Raw genomic sequence first — 21,547 nt, forward strand, 5'->3', positions numbered from 1 at the left:
GAGAGACAGACGGGGCTGACCCGCCGGACGGGAGAGACCTCGCTGGGAAACAGGACCTCTGCAGATATGGCCAAGTCAAGATGAGGTCACACTGCACGGGGTGGGCCCTGTCCAGGGCCTGGTGCCCTCGTAAGGGGACCAATGGCCAGGTGACAGCAGAGACGAGGAACAGGGAGCGCGGCCGTGGCCGGGGTACGCCCAGGAGAGCAAGAGCGCCAGACGCCAGAGGGGCCCTGCGACGGGCTCTCCTTCGAGACCAACCTGCTGACACCTGGACTTTTCACTCTGGCCCCCAGAACAGTGAGAATATACGTTTCTGTTGTTTTAAACCCCAGGCTCTGTGGCTCCTGGTCACCACTCCAGGACATAGAGACCCCCTTCCTAGGAATTCCCTGGGGTCCAGTGGTGAGAATTCTGTGCTTTCACTGCCGAGGGCATGGGTTCAATCCTTGGTCAGGGAACTAAAGCCCTGCAAGCTGCATGGTTAAAAACAAAGGAAATAGAGACTCTGTTCTTAGACCCCAGCAAGTGTGTGTGTGTGTGTGTGTGTGTGTGGGCAGGGGGCGAGGGCCGCTCAGGACACCCACAACTGAAGCTGACGGCGACAACCAACACTCTGGTCCTTGAATAAACATTTAAAGGTGGGAAGATACTTCTTAGGAGAGAACACTCTGACCTGATGGCAAGCAGAGGCCGTGGAAGTTGGTTACCCTCCCGGGCTGGTGAGGCCACAGCAGTGGGTTTCCACCGGCTCTGCCCTAGGGCCACTCCTCACTGGGCCCAAGATGGGCTGTGAGCTTCTTTTCCGAGCATTTTGCTACTTGTAAACAATAATATTTCATGACCTTTATTTCCTGGAGGTCTTACAAAAGTGAAAAGAAAACATTTTTAAAAAGAATAAAATTCTACCTAGTTGGGTCCATGGCACTCAAAAAATCTAAGCAGATCTCAGTGATATTTTGTCCTGTGTCTTAAAACAGTTTGCTTTTTCATGCAACTGAAACTATTTCATCCTTCCTCACTGATTATTCCTGACGCTGCTAAAAAAGACTGTGAGGAGAAAGGGAGGTTTGGTGGAAGCACCCAGAAGATTGAAGCAGGTGAGCCCACCAACCGGCACAGCCCAGCAACTACCCCCCAGGACAGATACTAAGCTAGCCCCAGCTTCTAGCGCTTCCGTGAGCTAAGGGTAACACGCTCTGTTAGAACTCGAAGGAGCGCTGTGACACCTCACAGTTGAGGGTACTTGTGTGCTAATAAAAAATGAAAATCACAGTAATATCAGAAAAAATCATAACACAGAGGTCAAGGTCCAAGGCCTAGTTCGCAGGGGTGGGACCTGTGCAGATGTGTCTGCCGTCACATGACCTGGCAGCCAGCAGGGAAGGTGTCAGTGCCCCCAGGATGGGGGGGTGGGCTCACTGACACAAAGATGAGGGGGCTGGAGGACTCCCTGAAGGACTGGAGGGGTGGGGCTCACTTTCCCAGCAGGACGGGGGTCACTCTCCCAGCAGGATGGGGCTCACTCTCCCAGCAGGATGGGGCTCACTCTCCCAGCAGGATGGGGCTCATCACTCTCCCAGCAGGATGGGGGTCACTCTCCCAGCAGGATGGGGGTCACTCTCTCCAGCAGGATGGGGGTCACTCTCTCCAGCAGGATGGGGGTCACTCTCTCCAGCAGGACGGGGGTCACTCTCTCCAGCAGGACGGGGGTCACTCTCCCAGCAGGACGGGGGTCACTATCCCAGCAGGACGGGGGTCACTCTCCCAGCAGGACGGGGGTCACTCTCCCAGCAGGATGGGGGTCACTATCCCAGCAGGATAGGGGTCACTATCCCAGCAGGATGGGGGTCACTCTCCCAGCAGGATGGGGGTCACTCTCCCAGGAGGATGGGGGTCACTCTCCCAGCAGGATGGGGGTCACTCTCCCAGCAGGATGGGGGTCATTATCCCAGCAGGATGGGGGTCACTCTCCCAGCAGGATGGGGGTCATTATCCCAGCAGTATGGGGCTCACTCTCCCAGCAGGATGGGGGTCACTCTCCCAGCAGGATGGGGGTCACTCTCTCCAGCAGGATGGGGGCTCACTCTCTCCAGCAGGATGGGGGGCTCACTCACTTCCCCATATGGGGATGTCTCTGCTCTCTGCCTTCATCACGACGGAGGACATCGTCATGGTGACGGGGATGGCGTCGAAGTAGGAGGAGTGTGGAGCCAGGGTGAGGATGGCGGCCTCAGTGGGCAGCGCCTGCTGCCCCTTCACGACCACGTGGTGGAAGCCGCCGGCGAGCCACATGGTCCGCATGATGGCCTTGAGCAGCACGTCCACGACCCTGCAACAGAAGTACGGTCATCGGGGACAGCACCTTGCGGCCCATGCTCCGTCAGGGCAGCACCGACCCCAGATGGTGCCAGCACCCCTGTTCCTGAGGCAAGGGCACTGGTGACAGTGGAGACGCAGAGCTTTTCCAGGGAGGGGGGCTGGGAGGCAGATCCTCAAGGGCAGGGCCCGCCCTCTCCCCCATCGTCCTCCCGTCGTCACACTGGTAGACACCTTAGACTCGGATGTGTGGGCAGAAGAGGAAGGTCCGAGGAGACCCCAGGGCAGGCATGAGAAGAGACGTGGAAGAACCCACCCACGTCAGTACATTACAGAGCCAGGGTGCTCTGAGATCATCCAGAGGACAAGAAAAAGAAACCATGTGTGAAAATCTATTGTCTCCTGCAGAAATGCCAGCTCCCCAGAAAGGCTGGAAAATGGAGAGGAACCTCCCAGAAAATGCTGGAAAAAGCCAGGATGGAACCATGAGACACGAAAAAAACAGCTCCTCAGATTGAAGTAAGGCACAGATCCCAGCACCACGTCAAGGCGCTGTTCAGAATGCATTTTGTTAAGGAAAAAAAAAAAGATTCATGCAATCTCCTTTCAAAAGTTTTAAATTCTTCAAAACTTTCCGGAGAGGAACAAGTGGGTTTCTAGCATCTAGCTGCAGGTAGTCAGCAGCGCGTCATGAAAGCGCTGAGTCAATTCTACACCTAACCCAACTACCCACCAACGCACGGAGCAGAACAAAGAGACACTTCCAGACACAAAACGGGGAACGAGTTTCTTCCGTGCATCTTTCTGAGATGAGAATCCGACATTCCAGAAAAGCTTGGACGAAAAACAAAAGGAAAAAGCAAACAGGCCCAGGAAATGCAGACCACGCCTGAGACAGCAGCAGGGGAGGGACACATGCCAGGCGGGGTCAGGCCCTGGGTCCTGGGGGACAGGGACCCCCAGGCCGTGTCTGCGGGGCCTCGGGGACAGTGAAGTTTGAGGCTAGGCTCAGGGCTCATCATTCTTTTTGTAAAAGGTAACATAAAACTGGAAATTCCATAAAATGGAAAAAGACATTGATTCAGCGCTTTCATGACGCGCTGCTGACTACCTGCAGCTAGATGCTAGAAACCCACTTGTTCCTCTCCGGAAAGTTTTGAAGAATTTAAAACTTTTGAAAGGAGATTGCATGAATCTTTTTTTTTTTCCTTAACAAAATGCATTCTGAAGTAAAGGTCAGACTTCACACAGCAGGCAGATATGCAGGTGATCTCAAGAAGCCACGTGTGAGGGAAGCCCAAGGTGACCCTGACCACCACCCTCGCCCAGCCGGGGCCCCAGACCCGCCGGCTGCCTGGTGCCCCTCAGGGTTTGGTTCTGACCCCGACAGGCTGACTCCTTCCCCAGGCAACGGAGGCCACGGCAGATGAGCCATACAAGGTGGGTGTGCATGCTGCTGGGGTTCACGCCAGCACACAAACACGCACATGTACACATGCACACACACACACACATGCGTCTGTACACACACACACGCATCTGTACACACTCATGCACACATATCTGTACACACTTGCACACACACATCTGTACACACTCGTGCACACACACATCTGTACACACTCGTACACACACATCTGTACACACTCGTGCACACACACATGCATCTGTACATACTCGTGCACACATGCATCTGTACACTCGGGCACATACACACGCACACACACATGCATCTCTACACACGCATGCACACACACGCATCTGTACACTCATGCACACACACATCTGTACACACTCATGCACACACACATCTGTACACACCTTTGCACACACATGCTTCTGTACACTCGCACACACACATCTGTACACACTCGTGTACACACACATGCATCTGTACATACTCATGCACACACATGCATCTGTACACTCGTGCACACACACATGCACACACACATGCATCTCTACACACTCGTGCACACACACACATCTGTACACACACACATCTGTACACTCGTGCACACATGCACACACACACGCATCTGTACTCGTGCATACACACATGTATCTCTACATACTCATGCACACACATGCATCTGTACACTTACACAAACACGCATCTGTACACACTCATGCACACATATACATCTGTACACACTCGTGCATACACACATCTGTACACTCATGCACACACATGCACACATATCTGTACACTTACACACACATCTGTACACATTCGTGCACACACATGCACATGTGCATCTGTACACTCGTGCACACACATGCACACACACACCTGTACACTCACACACATCTCTACACACTCATGCACACACACATGCACACATGCATCTGTACACACACACGCGCATCTGTACACACTCGTGCACACACACGCATCTGTACACACTCGTACACACATATGTATCTGTACACACTTGTGCACACACACATCTGTACACTCATGCACATACATGCACACACATCTGTACACTTACACACACATCTGTACACACTTGTGCACACACACATGCGTCTGTACACACACACGCACACACACATCTGTACACTCATGCACATACACATGCATCTGTACACACTTGCACACACACATCTGTACACACTTGTGCACACACACACGCACACACTCGGAACGATGCTCAGTCTCTGTGGATGTGAACACCCAGACCTCCCGTGAAATCACCCATGTCTCTGCACGTGTGACCCATCGTTTGCCTGTCTCTCCCTCTCACTCACTCACACACAGACACACACACACGATGCTTCTGTGAAGTGGGCTGCTAGAACTAAACTTTGCTGTGGTCCACTTATCACCTGATGAGATCAAGTGCATCACTGCAGACAAGAAAAGCCACAGGGAGTCAGAACAGGGAAATGCAAGGAGCCCCGAGTCACCTGTGTGAAAAGACAGACTCGGAGGCCGTGCGAAGTGAGGACAGGAGGGAAAGGAGCCCAGCCCGAGTAGAGGGAGGAGACGGAATAAAGACATTTTTATCAAATCACCCCTTCTGGGTAAAAACTACAAAATCTCTGCTTTCTGTGGGTTCTTAATTCAGAGAGACTGGAATTCTGATTCCTTTTTGGCCTGGATTTATTTTCCTTGATTACATATTTGGTAACAAAATCACCTGGCTTCAATCCCTGGGTTGGGAAGATTCCCTGGAGAAGGGAAAGGCTACCCACTCCAGGATCCTGGCCTGGAGAGTCCCATGGACTGTACAGTCCACGGGGCTGCAAAGAGTCGGACACGCCTGAGCCACTTTCACTCCCTGTTCCCTCACATTTTACTTAAAAAAGCCTCTCAAGGTAAAGTACGGTTTCCAAAGAGATCAGAAAGCCCAGCTCCCTCGTCACCTCTGGTTCGCTCTTGTTCCCGCCTGCTCGCTCACTCACAGACCCGCTCATTCATTCTGGAGAGCCCCGTGACACCAGGCAGGCTCCGTGACCCCGATGTGCTGGGACACATCTGTGGAGCCGGCCACACCTGCCTCTGGTTCCAAGGGAGGAAGAACGACCACGGTTCACTAGAAACTGGGGACGGTCTGCGGACGAGAAATACCGTGAGCAGAGTGAGGGGTCCCCCAGGCACGGTGCTCATCCGTGGCTCAGAGAACCGGCTATCTCTGCCCTGCACGTGGTAACTGTTGCTCTGACCATGGTGGATGGGCAGTGGGGAACCAGGGCCCAGGAGAGACACCAATTTCGCAGCCTTTTAGGGCATTATCAGATAGCGGGAGAAGGAGGAGGGCCTTGAGCTGGTCTGTAGACCCTGGAGTCGGGGCAGCAGGCAGCTGAGGCCGTGTGGGCCCTTGGCCTTGGCTACAAGAACCCCCACTGCACGGCAGCAGTCCGGGGTGGTGCATACATGAGTGGGCAGCGCTGCGTCCCAGTAAAGCCTCATCCACAGGACAGGCGGCAGCATGTTTGGGCTGTGGGCTCGTCTAAACTAGTAACATTTTTATTATTAGTTAATGATAAAACCGAACTAAACTAATAACATTTCTGTTTTGAACAAACCATCCCAGGGCCCTCAGGATGGATCAGAGATGTAGACAAAGCAGATTATGAGTGCCCTGGTTTTAGAACAGGAACAGTATCTTTTAAGACACTGAAAATACCCGGGAAAATCCTTCCACTGGCTCAACGTTCCCGTTCACTAACAGCAAAGAGCTGTTAAAGAATAGATTTTGCATGTGTGTGCTCAGTCCGATTCTTTGTGACCCCATTGACTGTAGCCCGCCAGGCTCCTCTGTCCACGGGATTCTCCAGGCAAGAATACTGCAGTGGGTTGCCATTTCCTCCTCCAGGGAATCTTCCTGACCCAGGTATCAAACCTGCGGCTCGGGCACTGCAGGCGGGGACCCACCAGGGAAGCCCAGCAAAGAGAGTTAAGGAACAGCTTTAGGTACTTAACACAAGAAAAGGCTGTGACATCATTTTGTTTTGCCGGATCCCTGTGGGAGCTTTAGTTAAGCTGTATTTATATGTTCGTCTACGTGAAGCCATGGTTTATCACTGACCATGGTGTGAAAGCAGAGCGCAGACCCGGGTCAGCGGGCCGACAGATGGCCTCGAGGGCTGGGGGCAGGGAAACACGCGGGAGCCTGTGCTCAGGCCCCAGCGCAGAGGTTAAGTGGCTCGCGGAGCCCTGGAAGGAGCCTCCGAGTAGGACAGCAGGGCGGCAGGCGTGCAGCGGGGGAAGGTGGCTTGTGCCCCGGACAGGGAAGAGAACTGAGCGATGGAGAAATGGCCCTGGGACACGCCCCCCACTGCCCCGGAGCCTCCGCAGATATGGACTCACCTCCGCCACAAAGACGGCGGCTGCTCCGGTTCCTGCCCGGTGGGCCCCAGCGAAGACACGAGCGTCAGGGGCCAGGCGAGCAGCATCATGAGGACGGCGATCAGCAGTCGGACAGGGAAGAGCGTGAGTGTTAAGACGGCCACCTGCGGACAGGGCACGGTCATTGGGGGGCTGTCCCCCAGGCTCCTTGCGCCAGGCACACCCTGCCCCAGCTGCCCGACCCCCTCCTGGCGCCTCCTGCAGCGCCGAGGGAACGACCTGGAGATGTGGGGTCTCTCCTGGTGGACTGCGCCCTGCCCACTCCCTGCACCCCAGTAGGCAGCCCGCCCACTCCCGGCAGGCGGCCCCGCCCACCCCGGGCAGGCGGCCCCTCCCCCACAGCACAGAGTCCCGCCCACTCCCAGCACACAGTCCACTGGAGCCCCCTGCTCTCCCACCCCAACATGGGCACACTTTCATGCCACAGGAGGCATAGAGCCGCCAGGACTGGACTTGGACCGCAAGGAGAGGGGGACCTGAGGACTTCCCAGCCCCAGGAAGTCAGGGATGGGAGGAGGGCCCAGCAAGGATGGGGCGTTCAAAGCCACACGTCTGGTCCAGAGGACACAGGGAAGGCTGGCTGGGGCTTGTGGGGAGGGGAGGTCCTGCAGGAGAGGGGGAGAGCCACAAGTCTGCAGGGGGTGGTGAGGGTGGACACACAGGATCAGCGAGGCCCGAGTGGACGGGCAGCTGTGCGGGAGGTCCAGCGCTTCTGCACAAAAGACGCTCTGGTTCCACATGGTGGGGGAGGGGATGCTCAGGACCAGTGAGTTTTGTGATGAACTTGATCTCAGGGGGCGCTGATTAGAAAATGGAGAGGGGGCGGAGTGATGAAAAGACTCAAGACTCGAAGAGCCTCATGACCACCTGGTGCAGGTTCTGATGACTGGCGAGAATACACACTTGAGATACGCAGGTTTGCTGCACAGGAGACAGAGGAGACAGGAAGAGATCCAGGTCTGAGCGGCTCACTGCCGGCCCCCGCCCCCGCCCCCGCCGATCTCTGCCACCTGCAGACCCAGAGCCTGACTGTTCCCTGATTCCTGGGGTCTCCATCAAGGCCAGCGCCGGAACACAACGCAAGCCACTGGAGTCATTTCATATGTTCTTGCAGCCACATTTAAAAACACAAAGGTGGTGAAAGCAATTCAGCATGCAGTTAATTTAAGCCAACAGCCCTGAAATCCCATCATCTGAGCAGGCACTCAGGACAGTGTGCATGAGCCACTTTACTCCTCTCCCGTCATGTTCAGAGACCCAGACACAGTGCATCTCGATCACACATGCCACGTTCCGGGGGCCCAGCAGCTACAAGTGGCCCGTGCTGCCCGCGGCTGGAGTGGGCCCTCTCCACACGCTGCTGTCACGGGAGCCAATCCTGACTCCCCGCTGGAACTGCTTCATTATTGTAACCTTTGTTTCCTGTAGCTTTTGTTCACTGAAAGGATTCTGTCCGTACACAAGGGCCTGACTCGGGGACCCCTGCCCACCTGTGGAAGGCTACAGGAAGGAAGGGATTAACATATCCCTCCCCAAGGCTGGCCCTTCCAGGAGAAGTCTGCAAGATTAATGGCCTTTTCACTTTACCTCCTCACCTCCCCGCTCTGTTTCATAACAACAGAAGCAAGCATGGTAACTTGTACTTGGTAACCATAGCGACTTTGAACTGCCTCTCCTCCCCTGCCCTTCAGGGGCCGGGGTCTCCTGGACGAACCTCCAGTCTTAGCACAAGGTAGAACAGGGCGGTGATCCCAGCTCTGTTGTGGCATGCTTCCTGTTAAGTAGGGGCGTGTGTGTCCCGCTCCAGGACCATGTTGGTGGGAAGGCGCCCCCATCCTGGATTTCTAAGAGTCCTGTTCTGGGGTCACCGTGAGGGGCGCACGTTGCCACACATCATCCCTGTGTCCTGCAGGGTGAGGGTGTGCTCGTCTGCCAGTCCTCACAGCTCATGCTTTTCTGTCACAGCCTCGGCTCCAGCAGTGGGAAGCGCCTCTTCACTGAGTCTGTCCATAGACACGCCTGTGGAAGGCCAGCCTGGCCACCGTCTCCACCCTGCCATCCCCAGGGCAGTCCTGCAGCCAGGACACCACGCCAGACACCAGCCCACCTTGCTGGGGGAATTCCTACGGAGCTTTCTGATGGCTGTGCTCATGCTTTCAAATTGTTCATCCGGATTTCCCACCTTCTGGAGTTCGGTGAGCGTGTTCGCCGGGGAGGAAGTTTCTGGGGGTCCTTGGCAGGCGCTCATCCCACTGGATTTCCCGTCATTCACCTTCAGGGTCATCGCGTGAAGCTGCTGGCCTGGAGTGTGTTACACGAAGCCTGCCCTGACGCCCGGTTTGTGCTTCGCGTGATTTGTGCTCTGAAACGCTGCAGGCTGAGCGGACACGCCCACCCCTCCTCCGCAGACCTGCACACAGAACCACCTGTGCAGTGCGTCCCTCGGCTCTGCTGTGACCGTTCAGCCGCACGAACTCTGGATCTCACGGGTGCCTCTCTTCCACTTGCGTTTACTCTGCTGTTCTAACTTCTTGAGGGAAGGGCCTGGAGCATTATTTTCAGAAGCACCTTATCTCCCCCAATTCACACGGAGAACGCCGCTTGCTATAAATACTTAAATTCAGCTCCACTAGTTTTAAAACATAGCCTTTCCTTCCTGTTAAAATTTCAGTTAAATGTTATATACTTTTGCACCCTTGCGATTATATTGTAACTTCGTTGCAGAGAAATAGAGGGCAGACACCCTGCCTCCTCAGCCACGAGCCCCGCCTCTCAGGCTGCCTGTCTAGGAGACCGTCCAGGGCGGCCAGGGACTGTGCTGCGAGCCTGCTCCACCTACGACCTGTGGTTGCCAGCCCCTCCAGGGTGCAGAAGGTTGGGTCCCTGGAGAGTCCCCTGTGTGTCCCCACAAATGGACCCTCAAGCTGCTGCCTGTGTCAGAGCGCAAGCAGACAGCGGCAGTGGACAGGAGCTGTGGGGGCCACCATGCTCAGAGCACTCACGGGTGCACAGCGACATGCCCGGACGGTACAGCCACACCCAGGACGGCTGCTCCTCCAACTGACAGAGAAGAACGCACAGCTCAGGAAGAACACCAGTGGCCAACTGGTCCCCCTCAGGCCTTTGAGGACTGAGGCTGAAAGGGGCTCGGAGGCAGCGCCCAGTCCATCTGGACCAACAGGGAGTGATGAGCAGGCCTGGAGGGGGAGCCCCAAAGCTGGGACAAGTGCCACTGCTGAAGTTGCTGGTTAATGAGCGGACAGCATCCTGAACACAACAGGGCTTACAGGTCACTACTGTGGATGTGACGCGTGACCACGTCTGTCCCCCAGGGAATGAACCCTGCGCCCACTCTGAGTGCCCCGAGGAGACATGGGCCTGGTGTCTGAGCCCTGCAGCCAGCAGGGAGAGGATGTCTGAGTGACCACACAGCCCCGACCCATATACGAGGACAGGCAGGTGCAGAGGCCTGAGCCACAGGCCGGCCTGGGCTCCGCGGAGGGTCGGGCGGGCAGGAAGCACGCTGGGCTGTGAAGATTGCCTGGAGGAGGCGGGCACCTCCGGAGCCCACGGGGTGCAGGAGGGCCTGGCGTCCTGAGAAGCTGGGACCCGCCTCCCTCCTGAGACACAGCCCACAGTCTCGCCCCTGCCGCAGGAGCCCACTGTCCTCAGAAATGCAAGGTCGACTGTGTGGTCACCCTTCTTGAGGGCCACACGAGGGTGGCACTCAGGGTCCTGGGCTGAGCTACTTAGTGCAAACCATCAGAGGCTGCTCAGGAGAAACTGTCCCAATGTCGCGTACATGCTGCTGTGTTTAAAGCGGGTAACCGACAAAGACCTGCTGTACAGACACGGAGCTCCGCTCGGTGTCATGAACCAGCTTGGATGGGCGCGGGGTTTGGGGGAGAATGGACACCTGTATACGGATGGCTGAGTCCCTTCCCTGGTCACCTGAACAACACTGCTAAGCGGCTACACCCTGATACAAAATGGTTCTGGTGTAAACAGAACAACACGGGCTCAACAAGAACAGACTTGGGCACGCATGTTCCCCACACGTCGTGTCGTCAGTTGTTTAACCCAGAGCGGTAGGCGCTCCGCCCGTTCTCAGCCAGCACACTTCATCACGAGTCCCCGGCACAGCGGATCCCGGTGGTGACATGTCCAGGCCCGGGGCTCCGCTTCCACCAAAAGGACCCAGGGCCCCACACAGATGGAGCCACAGGGACACAGGAGGAGTCCACGTGTGGGGGGAACCACACAGGCACATGCCCACATGCACACACATGCACCCCAGCCTCACCAACTGCCTCTGGATGACTCTAGGAGACTCATTTCTGATTGTGGCACCAGCTGAGGGGCGGATGGGGCATGTGTGCGGACGTGCCCGCCAGGGGCTGGCATGAGTGTCCTGAGCCCTCCCTCCAGACCAGCCCGACAGCCTGACAGAAATGGAAGCCCTCCAGTTCCAGGTCAGGCCACCAGCTTCCAGAAGACACGGAAGACAGGACACACCAGCAAACACAGACACCCCAAAGACATGCGGGAACAAAATCAAACCCTCTGACCAGAGTGTGCGTGCGGGTGCGGGCGGTGCAGACCCGGCGCCTGCTGGCTGAGCCCGGCGCCCGCCCCCAGTGCTGAGGAGCGGACTGTGCCTGCAAGGGCGACACAGCCCGCGTGGTGGCCGCTGGGTGTCCTTGTCCCTGAGGTGCAGACATACTCGGGATCTTCACAGGCGAAGTGATGACATTTGGGCACTGCCTCTAGACCACTGCTGGAACGGGACGCGGGGCGTGGGGCGGCGGGGTCAGTGGGTCCAGAAAGGTCATCAGTGGGGGTTGTGGAAGCAGGGGGTGTTAGGGGCTGAGGTGTGACCCCCAGCACCTTGCAATGTGACAGTCTTTGGAGCTCAGTCTTTAAAGAAGAAATTAAGGTAAACAAGATCACGGGGGTGGCCCTAGTCTCACGTGACTGGCAAGCAGGACACAGACGTGCACAGAGGGACAACCACATGAGGACGGGGAAGACGGCTGACTGCTGTACCCAGGAGCCAGGCCTCGGGAGCCAACCCTGCCACCCTGGATCTCCGCTTCCAGCCTCGAGGGTGCTGCTGAAGCCACTCTCCTGCGGCGCTTCGATCTGGTCGCCCAAGCAAAAACACTGGCTGTGTGTTTAAAACGTGTCGTGGTAAGAACCGTGAAAGTGACAATGCTTGTTCTGGATGGAAAATACTCTCCAGCTCACAGCGCGTGTGTGGGACCCACGGGTCTGGAGCGCTCCAGGTGCAGCGCCCACAGTCCCGCTGCCCGGCAAGCACTCCCCCACCAGGCCACCAGGGCCACCGGGGTCACCCACGTGCAAGCCAGCCGAGCGCCCTGTGCAGCACAGCGGCGTGGAAGCAGCCGCCTGCTACTGAAGAGATAAGCTCTCTGCAGAGGCCCACGCCCTCTCCTGGGGGAGGGGCCCAGGGCGTCCTGCGGCCTCTGCCCTCCTGAGCCTGCCCCGATCCCAGGGACCCCAGCCAGCCACGTGGGACTCTGGCAGGACGCACGGGGGCTGGTGCTGCCCCAGACGCCCGTCAGCGCTGACCGCGGGCATGGCAGACTCTCCCGAAGGCCTCTTCCCACCGAGTGCCATGACCACGTGGGGAAATCCCACCATCCCAAGGGAAACGCACCTCTGAGAGGCTGGAGGGAAATACACTAACTCCTTCTGCGATGAGGGGAAAACACTGGCGAGACCACACGCAGGCCCGCTGGCCGCGGGCGCTGGCACTGGACCCACGTCCCCCGCCCTTATCTCCGCTCTCAGCGGTTCTGAGTGCACGCGACAGAAATAGAAGCAGACACGCGGGGCCCTCGATCCGCCTGTGGTCACCACAAACCATCCTCGGGCGGAGGGTCGGGTCCACGAGCCGACAGGTGGGTGTGGACCACAGACATGCTGGCCCTGGACTCACGCGGCCAAAGCGCGGCCTCGCTGCGGACGCCGAGCGTGAAGCCAGGGCCACAGCCACCGCCAGGGTCCACGTGTTCCTGGGGCTCCCAGAGCAACAGCTCAGGGCCGGGCCCTGGGCTTGAGGACCCTGGGGCCTTTGTGCAGCAGGTGAGACCTGGGGTGGGCACCTGGCCAGGGGCACCAAAGGTCACCTGCACGACGGATGCCAGGGACCAGCCCGGGGAGGAGCCACCAGGTACATGGGCCTCAGAGGACACCCCCCTACGTGACACTTGGGGGAACGGGTAAGAGACAAAACAGGACCGACCTCTGCAAGCCAGCTGGATGGCTTCACAGCCTAGACCGGTGTTTACAGGACTGGCAGGCCTCAGTGCACACGCAGGGAGGGCGCCAACCCCTCCTGGCTAGGGGGACCCTGGGGGGGCAAGGTGCAGCCTGGGTGAATGGGGGTGCTACCTGCACAGGCAACACGGGGGCAGGGGGCACACTGAGTCTGCCTCCAGGATGTGCGGATCCAGGGCGTGGAGGGCAAACCGTGTCCTGACCCGTGGCCACCCCAAGCCCAGGAGGAGGTCAGGACCCCAGGACACAGGCGCCGGGCGACCCCAGTCAGCCCTCCCCCATCCAGGGAGAGGGTACCACATGCGCGACGCAAGCAAGCAGGCCCGGTTCCCGCCCAGCACTCAGGCTGCCGGGGGAGCGGGGCTCAGAGGCAGGTTTTCCAGGCAGGTGGAGTGTGGGTCACCCTCATGGTTAAGCACCCACAGTTCGTGGGCTCCAGCAGGCAGGGAAACTGAGGCCAGCCAGGGAGGCTGGTTAGAGATAAGCCAGGGTCTGCGGTGCAGCCTCGGGGAGGAGGGGCCGCCTGGGGGGCCCAGGACAGGACCCCTCCCCCCAGCATGCACTCGCACGTCCAGGATGCGGGCCTGATGGGCACCGCACCCTACACTGCCATCCCAGCTGCCCTGGCCTCCAGAGGCATCAATAGGGTCACTGGAAACCCGCCCCCAAATCAGCATCCTAGGGCCACGCCAACTCCCCGCCGGCTCCTCAGACGCACACTTGGGCATCATATTTGATACCTTTCTTTCCTATTCCTCCCAGTTCCGCCCCCAAATTCAGAATCGGCATGCCCTCCCACCAACGTGCAGCCCAGGCCCCCTCCCCACCCTGCGCGCGGGGCTGCGGTGACCCTCGGGCCCCAGGTCCCCTCCCCCATCCTGGTACTTCCCCAGGGGGTGCCTTCCCCAAAGCTCCACAGAGGTTCTGACCCCTGCACCCATCAGCTCCAGGGAAGGGCCGTGCCAGACCTCCAGAGGGTGAGGGGCCAGATCCCCGGCCCCTGCCTTTCTCCAAACACCGGAGGAATCGCCTGCCACCCCCCGACATGGACGGGCTGTGGTCTAGGCAGAGGTCACCCAGACCTAACCAGAGGTAGGGGTCAGCGCTGAAGGTGAGGGAGCTGTGGATTCCGGAGCTGGCCGTGCGCTTCCCCGGGAGCTGGTCGTGGGCACCTCCAGGCTGTCCTGCGAGGAGCAGATTAGATACGAGACTAATGAATTCTGCAGAAAATCTCCGAGGCACGCAGGACAGACACATCTGAGCCTTATCTGGAAATCCACCTTTTTTTTGCTGTCACTTATAATAAAAAGGGCTTCCCTGGTGGCTCAGATGGAAAGTCGGTTCAATCCCTGGGTCAAGAAGATCCCCTGAAGAACAGAATGGCTACTTACTCCAGCCTTCTTGCCTGGAGAATCCCATGGACAGAGGAGCCTGGTGGGCTACAGTCCATGAAGCTGGAAAGAGTCAGAGACAACTAAGCAACTAACACTTTCACTTTAAATTAAAAAACAAATAAAAAACGATAAAGCCAGCTGTCTTTGAGACTTCTGATTTAGAGCGGACAGAAGACGCTAAATGTGCCAAGGCAACACTGATGCCCTGGCAGTGGGGGCTGCGCCCCAGCCTCGCGGGGCAGGGGGCGGGCAAAGCCTCGGGGAAACACTCATCTGCTGGACGCAGCAGTGAGAAAAAAGCGACATGTCTACGGAACCTCACTTTTCTCCTGAGAGGAGGCACGGTGATGGTGACGGTCCCAGGGGTCCCACCAGCTGGCACTGCCCAGCCCCAGGCCCCTGAATTCACAGCAGCAGAGGAGGAGCATCAGCTGGGGACCCAACAGTGGGGTGCAAACCCAGCAAACCGACCCGGAGACACCTCCCCTCCGCTTGCCCCATCTGCAAAGACATCTTTATTAAATATAAAATGCCTTCCGGTCCAAACCATACGCTGTCTTCAAATAGCGAACAAGCAGTCCTCACAGGTAACTCAAATAGTTCAAACATGTCAAAGCAAAAGTGAAACAGAAAGAGCTGGCAGTCTGAACCCAGGCTGTTGGCTGTGCCTCGTCACACACACATCTGACCTCCAGATGAGGCTCCTCTCTGCCGAGTGTGGCCCAAGGGCAGTGGTGAGCGAGGGTGGGCGGGAGGGCCGGGGGGTCCAGGGATCCCGGTCCTGCCCCCTGCTGAGGGGGCACCTTGTGCTTGCTGGGATCTGGGCTTCCTCTGGGGTCTGCCATCTGGGTAAATCCTGTGCCCAAATTCACCCTGGGCTCACCGTGTCTTTCTCACCAAGGTGTGAGTGTCTGCTGACCTCGGGTTTTCCTCCCTGCTGTGTGCCTACGGGGATAATCAGCCTCCCAATTGGGAAAATTCTGCCTTCAGAGCCCATGCTGACTGTGTACAGAAGCTGTTTCTTCTGAGCGCTCCCACTCAAATCTAAAATTAAATATAGCTTTTCTAAAAGAGCTATTTTTTCTTTCAAACTCTCAGGCAGGCTCTACTTCCCCACCATCCCAGTCACTCTATTCAAGAGCTTTCAACTCAAATCTTAGCGCGGATCGCTGAGGCTGCAGGCTACCACAGAACGGGTGTCTTTCAGTAATTCACTGAGTTTATAAACCTGTCCCAGAGGAAAGAAAACCGCAGAGCGACTTTCCCGGACGACCACACGCACCACTCCTGGCACTTGGCGGCTGACGGCGGGGTTGTGGGGGAGCAGCCCTGGTCATCATACGTTTCTCTGAGGGATCAGACCCCTAAGTATGAGACTCTGCAGCCCCGGCCACTGGTCTGGGGCGGGGGGCAGGGGTTCACACCTTCACATCTGCCGATGCTGCCCCCCCCCAGCCCAGGGCCCCCACAATGATGGTTTCAGAGGGTCGGCACGTACAGGTCCCGAGTTCCCAGACCCCATGGGCAGCTGGGGGCAGCGGGGCCAATGGTCCACAGGGGAAGGAGTCAGGAAAGCAAACCCAGGGTCTGCGATCAGTGTGGTGGGACCACTGAGGCCCTCCGGGGGACTGCAGCAGAGATGGCAGTGCTGGAGGCACAAAGGGGCTGGCAGAGCCCTCGGGACACAGGAGCCTGCATGAGGGCAAACCCTCAGGCCACCGCGAGCCAGCCGCCTGCCACGTGGACTCCGCGTCTCCAGAGCAGCTGAGAAAGGCCTCTAGAATAATAATGGGTGGGATTTAAGCAAAGACAGATGGAAGGCTGTGAGGAGCAAGGGGAGAGGTCGCCACACGGGGCTGGGCCTGGAGGAGCGGGCAGGCCAGTGGATGGGCAGGGCGGCCACCATGCTGGCCTCCAGGCTCTGCCTGCACCCTCCTCGGGCCTTCTCCTTGCTCTCCCAACTCACTCAAGTTCTGTACAAAATCTCAGCTCCTCTGGGTTCTCAGGACCCCTGCGTTCTGGGGCCCTGGTGACTGTGACCTCAGCCCCTGCCCCCTCTGGGCATGACATTTGCAGTGAAGCCAACCCTGGGCTGGAGCCCTCCTGTGGCTGCCCGGTTCCCCAAGCCCAGCACCCAGCATCGCCTGTGCCCAGGAGGATGGGCGGGCAGGAGGAGGAAGGCTGGCTGGCTTCCTGGACCCGACGGTCCCCCAGAGACAGGGCTCAGAGACGCAGTGGCCACTGAGCTGCTTCCACAGGCGGCTGGCCGGGGGGGCCAGGACACGCTGGAGATGCAGGTCCTGAGCGCTCCACCTACAGAAATGGACACCAGAGGCTGCATGTCTCACAGGTCAGAAGCTCGGGCTCTGGGTGTCCTGCAGCCTCAGGGATCGTCTCCCTGAGGGGACAGGAGCAGGGGGCTGGGGGGAGCTGGGGCACCTTGGGGTCTGAGCGCCGCAGGCCATGGTTACCAATCTGCGAGGCCCAGGCGGTGTCCCGGGAGCCCTGCCCTCGGGGCTCTAGGGACACACCTTCCACACTTTCATGGTCTCAAGCGGGTGCCCTGTCGGGTAGCCAGCAGCAGTAGAAGCCGTGGGAATGGGGGGTAGGGATGGGGGGGTGCAGAGAGAGCCCAGCAGCAGAGCCGCCTGCAGAGGAGGGGCCTGACAAGCTCGGACCAGCTCCCCCAACCCATCTCAGAGCCGCCCGGAGCCAGGCCACCCTGGGGGAGTGCGGGACATGCCTGCTCCGCAGAGCCCTTACTGCAGGGTTTGAGTAAAAGAATCTCGAAGTTCAAGACCTGCAGCATTTCCTGAGGGTTTCACCTGTTTAGCAAATACCTCCCCAGAGCAGGAGGGCAGGGGTGGGTGGGGGGCGGGGGGCCCGGGCTCCCAGCTGGGTACCTCCTACACCAACCCGCCCTCAGGTACTGGGAGCACTCCCCCATCGAACCTCCCAGCTCAACCTCACCCCCACAGGCTGAAGAGGCCCCGAACCAAATTTCTGGGTCCAGGCCCACATCCTGCCCCCACCCCCCAAATGCAAGGAGTTTCCCCCCAACCACATCCTGGGCTCTGATCAGAGGGGCAGGACACCCCTTCCAGCTGCAGGTGACCCCCAGGCGGGGACTTCCCCAGTAGCAGACAGACCCCCCCCACCTAATGTCCCCGCTCTGCCCCCTTGGCTGCAGGCAGCGCCGTGCCCACCGGGCACACTGGGGGGCCCTGCTCACAGGCACGGGAGGAAAGAGGTGTTCGGCAGCCTGTCCCCTGGCCAGGTGGTCACTCCTCTGGGGACAGAGGGGAAACTGGGGGGAGGGGGTTCCCATGTCCCTCACGGTCGCTCCATGCTGGGTGGTCGCAGGCCCCCCGACCAGCAGAATGAAGGGAGCTGGTGGGAGGGGGAACAGGCGTCCAGCTGGAGGGCCCAGGGGGCCCGGGGCGGGATGCAGTCTGAGAGTCACAGGTGCAGCAGCGACACGGCTCCTGCTGCGGAGAGGGGATCGTGCCACCTGCTTTGGACAAGGGGCTGTCGTCCTCCAGGGCTGGCCTGGGGGGCAAACGGACCCCCAGAGGAGAGGCCCCCACCTAAGGCTGGCCTAGCCCGTCAGCACCCTGTGGTCCTGGCACCAAGGCTGCTCTGCCAGTGTGGGCTCTGAGGGTGGCCGGGGCTGGGGCCCGCCAGGCGGCCCGTCCTCCCGCTCCGGACCTTGGGACCCCGAGTGCAGCCCCCCACAGCGAAGCCCAGCTGTGTGTCTCCACCCCCGGGGACGGGAAGGTCCAGAAAAAGTGTTTAAAGAACTCTAAAAATGGCAACGAACTTTTTAGGAAAAAGAAGTCACACATGTACACCTGTGGCTGATTCATCTTGATGTATGGCAAGACCACTACAGTACTGTAAAGTAATTAGCCTCCAATTAAAATAAATACATTTATATTAAAAAAAGAAAAGAAGTCACTCCTCCGGCTCTGAGATGTAAATGGGGACTGTTAAGGCCCCAGGCCGCCGGACATGCTCCCCACCCAGGACCCCCGCAGAGCACTGCCAAGGGCACAGGTGCCCAAGGAGGGAGGCCCAGAGGCCCGGGGGCGGGAGGCTGAGATCACAGTGAAGTGGGTGCTCGGCCACGGTTACACACACACAGACACACACAGACACACAGACAGACACACACAGACACACAGACACACAGACATACACACACAGACATACACACACACACAGACACACACACATACACAGACACACAGACATACACACACAGACACACACATAGACACGAACACACAGATACACAGACATACACACACACAGACACACAGAAACAGACACACAGACACGAACACAAAGATACACACAGACACACAGACATACACACACAGACACACACACACACAGACACACACAAACACACACACAGACACAGACACGAACACACAGATACACACACACAGACACACACACAGACACGCACAGGCTCACAGGCTGGAAGGCAGTTAAAACTCAGAGTCGTGTGTGAATGAGCAAAACACTGTGAAGCAGCAGGAACATTTGGGCAGCGAGGTGGTGTCAGGGGAGCACAGCTGCGCCGCGTCTCAGCAGGGGCTTCCAGACACACACCGCCTCTGCTGGGCTCCTTCCAGAGTAACTCACCGGAGACACGGGTTTACGGGACACAGAAAGCCCAGCCCCGAGGCCACAGTGAACCCACAAGGACTCCGCTCGGGCCTGGCCGCTGGGGACGGGGGCCCTGTCCTGGCCGTGTGTGACTGCCCCGGGGCGGGGGGCCCTGTCCTGGCCGTGTGTGATGGCCCCGGGGCGGGGGGCAGGGTCCAGCTGGGTGACAGGGGCTTGTGGGGGCCCTGCTGAGACCCCCGGGCACCGCAGCCCAGGGCACCTCCTCGAACAGGCCTGCCCGCGGGGACGGGCGGGTGGGGTCCACTCCCGGGGACAAAACCCTGCTTCATCAATGAGGAGTGCAGCAGACTGCGCTTAGCTCAGCGCTCAGAGATGAGAGCGGGGTCAGAGAAAACTGTGTCCAAGTGCGCGTGGCCGGGACAGAAGCGCGTGATGACTGAGAGCCCCCAGGACTTCCCTGGGGGTCCAGAGGCTAAGAGTCCACGCTCCCCACACCGGGGGCCCAGGGTCCACCCCCAGGTGGGAACGCGATCCCACGGGCTGCAACCAAGACCCAGCGCAGCCAAATAAATCCTTAAAACCAGAAAGAGCGGAGGCGGCCCGCCATCCCGAACCCCCTGCTCAGCCCTCATCGTTAACCACAGCTGTTCGCCTGCCCGGGTCCCAGGACTGCGCTCCTGGCCGTCGGAAGGTGACGAGGGCCTCGGGCTGAGCCTGGTCCTGCCCTGGGACACTCGCGCTCCTGGAGGGTCCCCAGCACCCGCTCCCAGCTGCGGTATGGCCAGCCCCCCAAGAACACGGGCTTCGGGCCAGGCCATGTCCCCATTCACCCATCCTCCCTCCCCCCACCAGGCAGCGCCTGGGGGTCCCAGGAGGGGCTGGATGAAGGGCTGCCCAGGGTGGGGGCAGCTCCTGCAAGGAGCACCCAGGCGTGGGGGAGAGGGCGGGCCTGGTCTGTGTGCCTGTGGGGGCGGGGCACCGGGGCCACCACGGATGTGAATCAGACTTCTCGTGAGTGGCCAGGGAGCGTCCCTGTCCCCTCCCCGAGGGGCCCCCCTAACTAAGGCTGCATCCAGACGAGCGCCCAGGTACCTGCTGCTGCTCTGTCACCAGACCAAGACCACCCGCTTCTAGGTGATCAGGCTGCACGGAGGCCCCCGGACAAGCCTGTCCCTGGACTCACTCTCCTGGTGACCCCTGGGGCCCAGTTCCAGGGTGTTCGGGAAACCAGGCTTCCGTCTAGGAAGTAAACTCTCCGTGACACCAGTGCAGGGGCTCAGAAATGGGGAAGCACCAGAGCTGCGGGGTGCACTCCGCCCGGGGCTTCCAGCGGGAAGTCCCTAAACCTGGGGGGGACAGGAGACCTCTACTGCCCAACTGCGAAGCAACACCATCTCCGCGCGAGGGCCCGACGGCCCACGAGTCACAGCTCTTGGATCTCAACTTGCTGTTTTCTGTCCCAAGAGATGCTTAATCTCCTCACTAAATCTGCCGTTAAATGACAGATGGGCCCAGGGTCATTAATCCCCAGACAGGCGGCGGCCCCTCCCCCAGAGCAAAGGCCAACAGGTAAATACAGGCACCGAACTGTTGGTCCCAACTCAGGATGAAGGGAGGCGAGTTTCTGAGCGGCCCTGGGTCATCTCGGACATCGAGGATCTATTTAAGTGCTGATTTCGAGAGGAAGGCTCCCTGCCCGTGAGAACACGGCCCGCTTGCTCTTCCCTGACCTCAGCCACATGCAGGGTAGAAGGGCCAGGCCGGGCCTCCGGTGCCCAGGCCCGCCGAGTTGGCACTTAGAGAAAAAGGAAGGCATCTGGGGAAATGACAACCTTAAACTGACTTCAGAACTTTTCCCTTTAACATTACTCCAGATGAATTACTCTACATGCCAAAACGCCCATCTCCCCACAAAAAGCTCTGTCATGGACGGAGGTGAGCTCCCCACAGGCTGGACCACCCGGGAGAACTCTGTTCCTCCTCCAGGTAGTTCTGGAGTCAGAGACAGGCTGGCCTGTGGGCAGTCCTACAGAGA

General features: G+C 58.8%; 1 protein-coding gene across 1 annotated transcript in view; it reads right to left on the reverse strand.

Moving 5' to 3' along the window:
• LPCAT1 (lysophosphatidylcholine acyltransferase 1) overlaps positions 1-21,547 on the reverse strand; it is a 38,673-nt gene that overhangs the window by 16,086 nt on the left and 1,040 nt on the right. The window contains exons 2-3 of the mRNA XM_055422306.2: positions 7,139-7,281; positions 2,118-2,332 (exon numbers count right to left, since the gene is read on the reverse strand). Of these exons, the coding sequence (XP_055278281.2) occupies positions 2,118-2,332; positions 7,139-7,281 (358 nt within the window). The remainder of the gene's footprint in view (positions 1-2,117; positions 2,333-7,138; positions 7,282-21,547) is intronic.

Source organism: Moschus berezovskii, chromosome 18 (assembly GCF_049115385.1).
Source record: "Moschus berezovskii isolate FMDL1 chromosome 18, NW_MosBer_1.0, whole genome shotgun sequence".
Lineage (NCBI taxonomy): Eukaryota > Metazoa > Chordata > Mammalia > Artiodactyla > Moschidae > Moschus > Moschus berezovskii.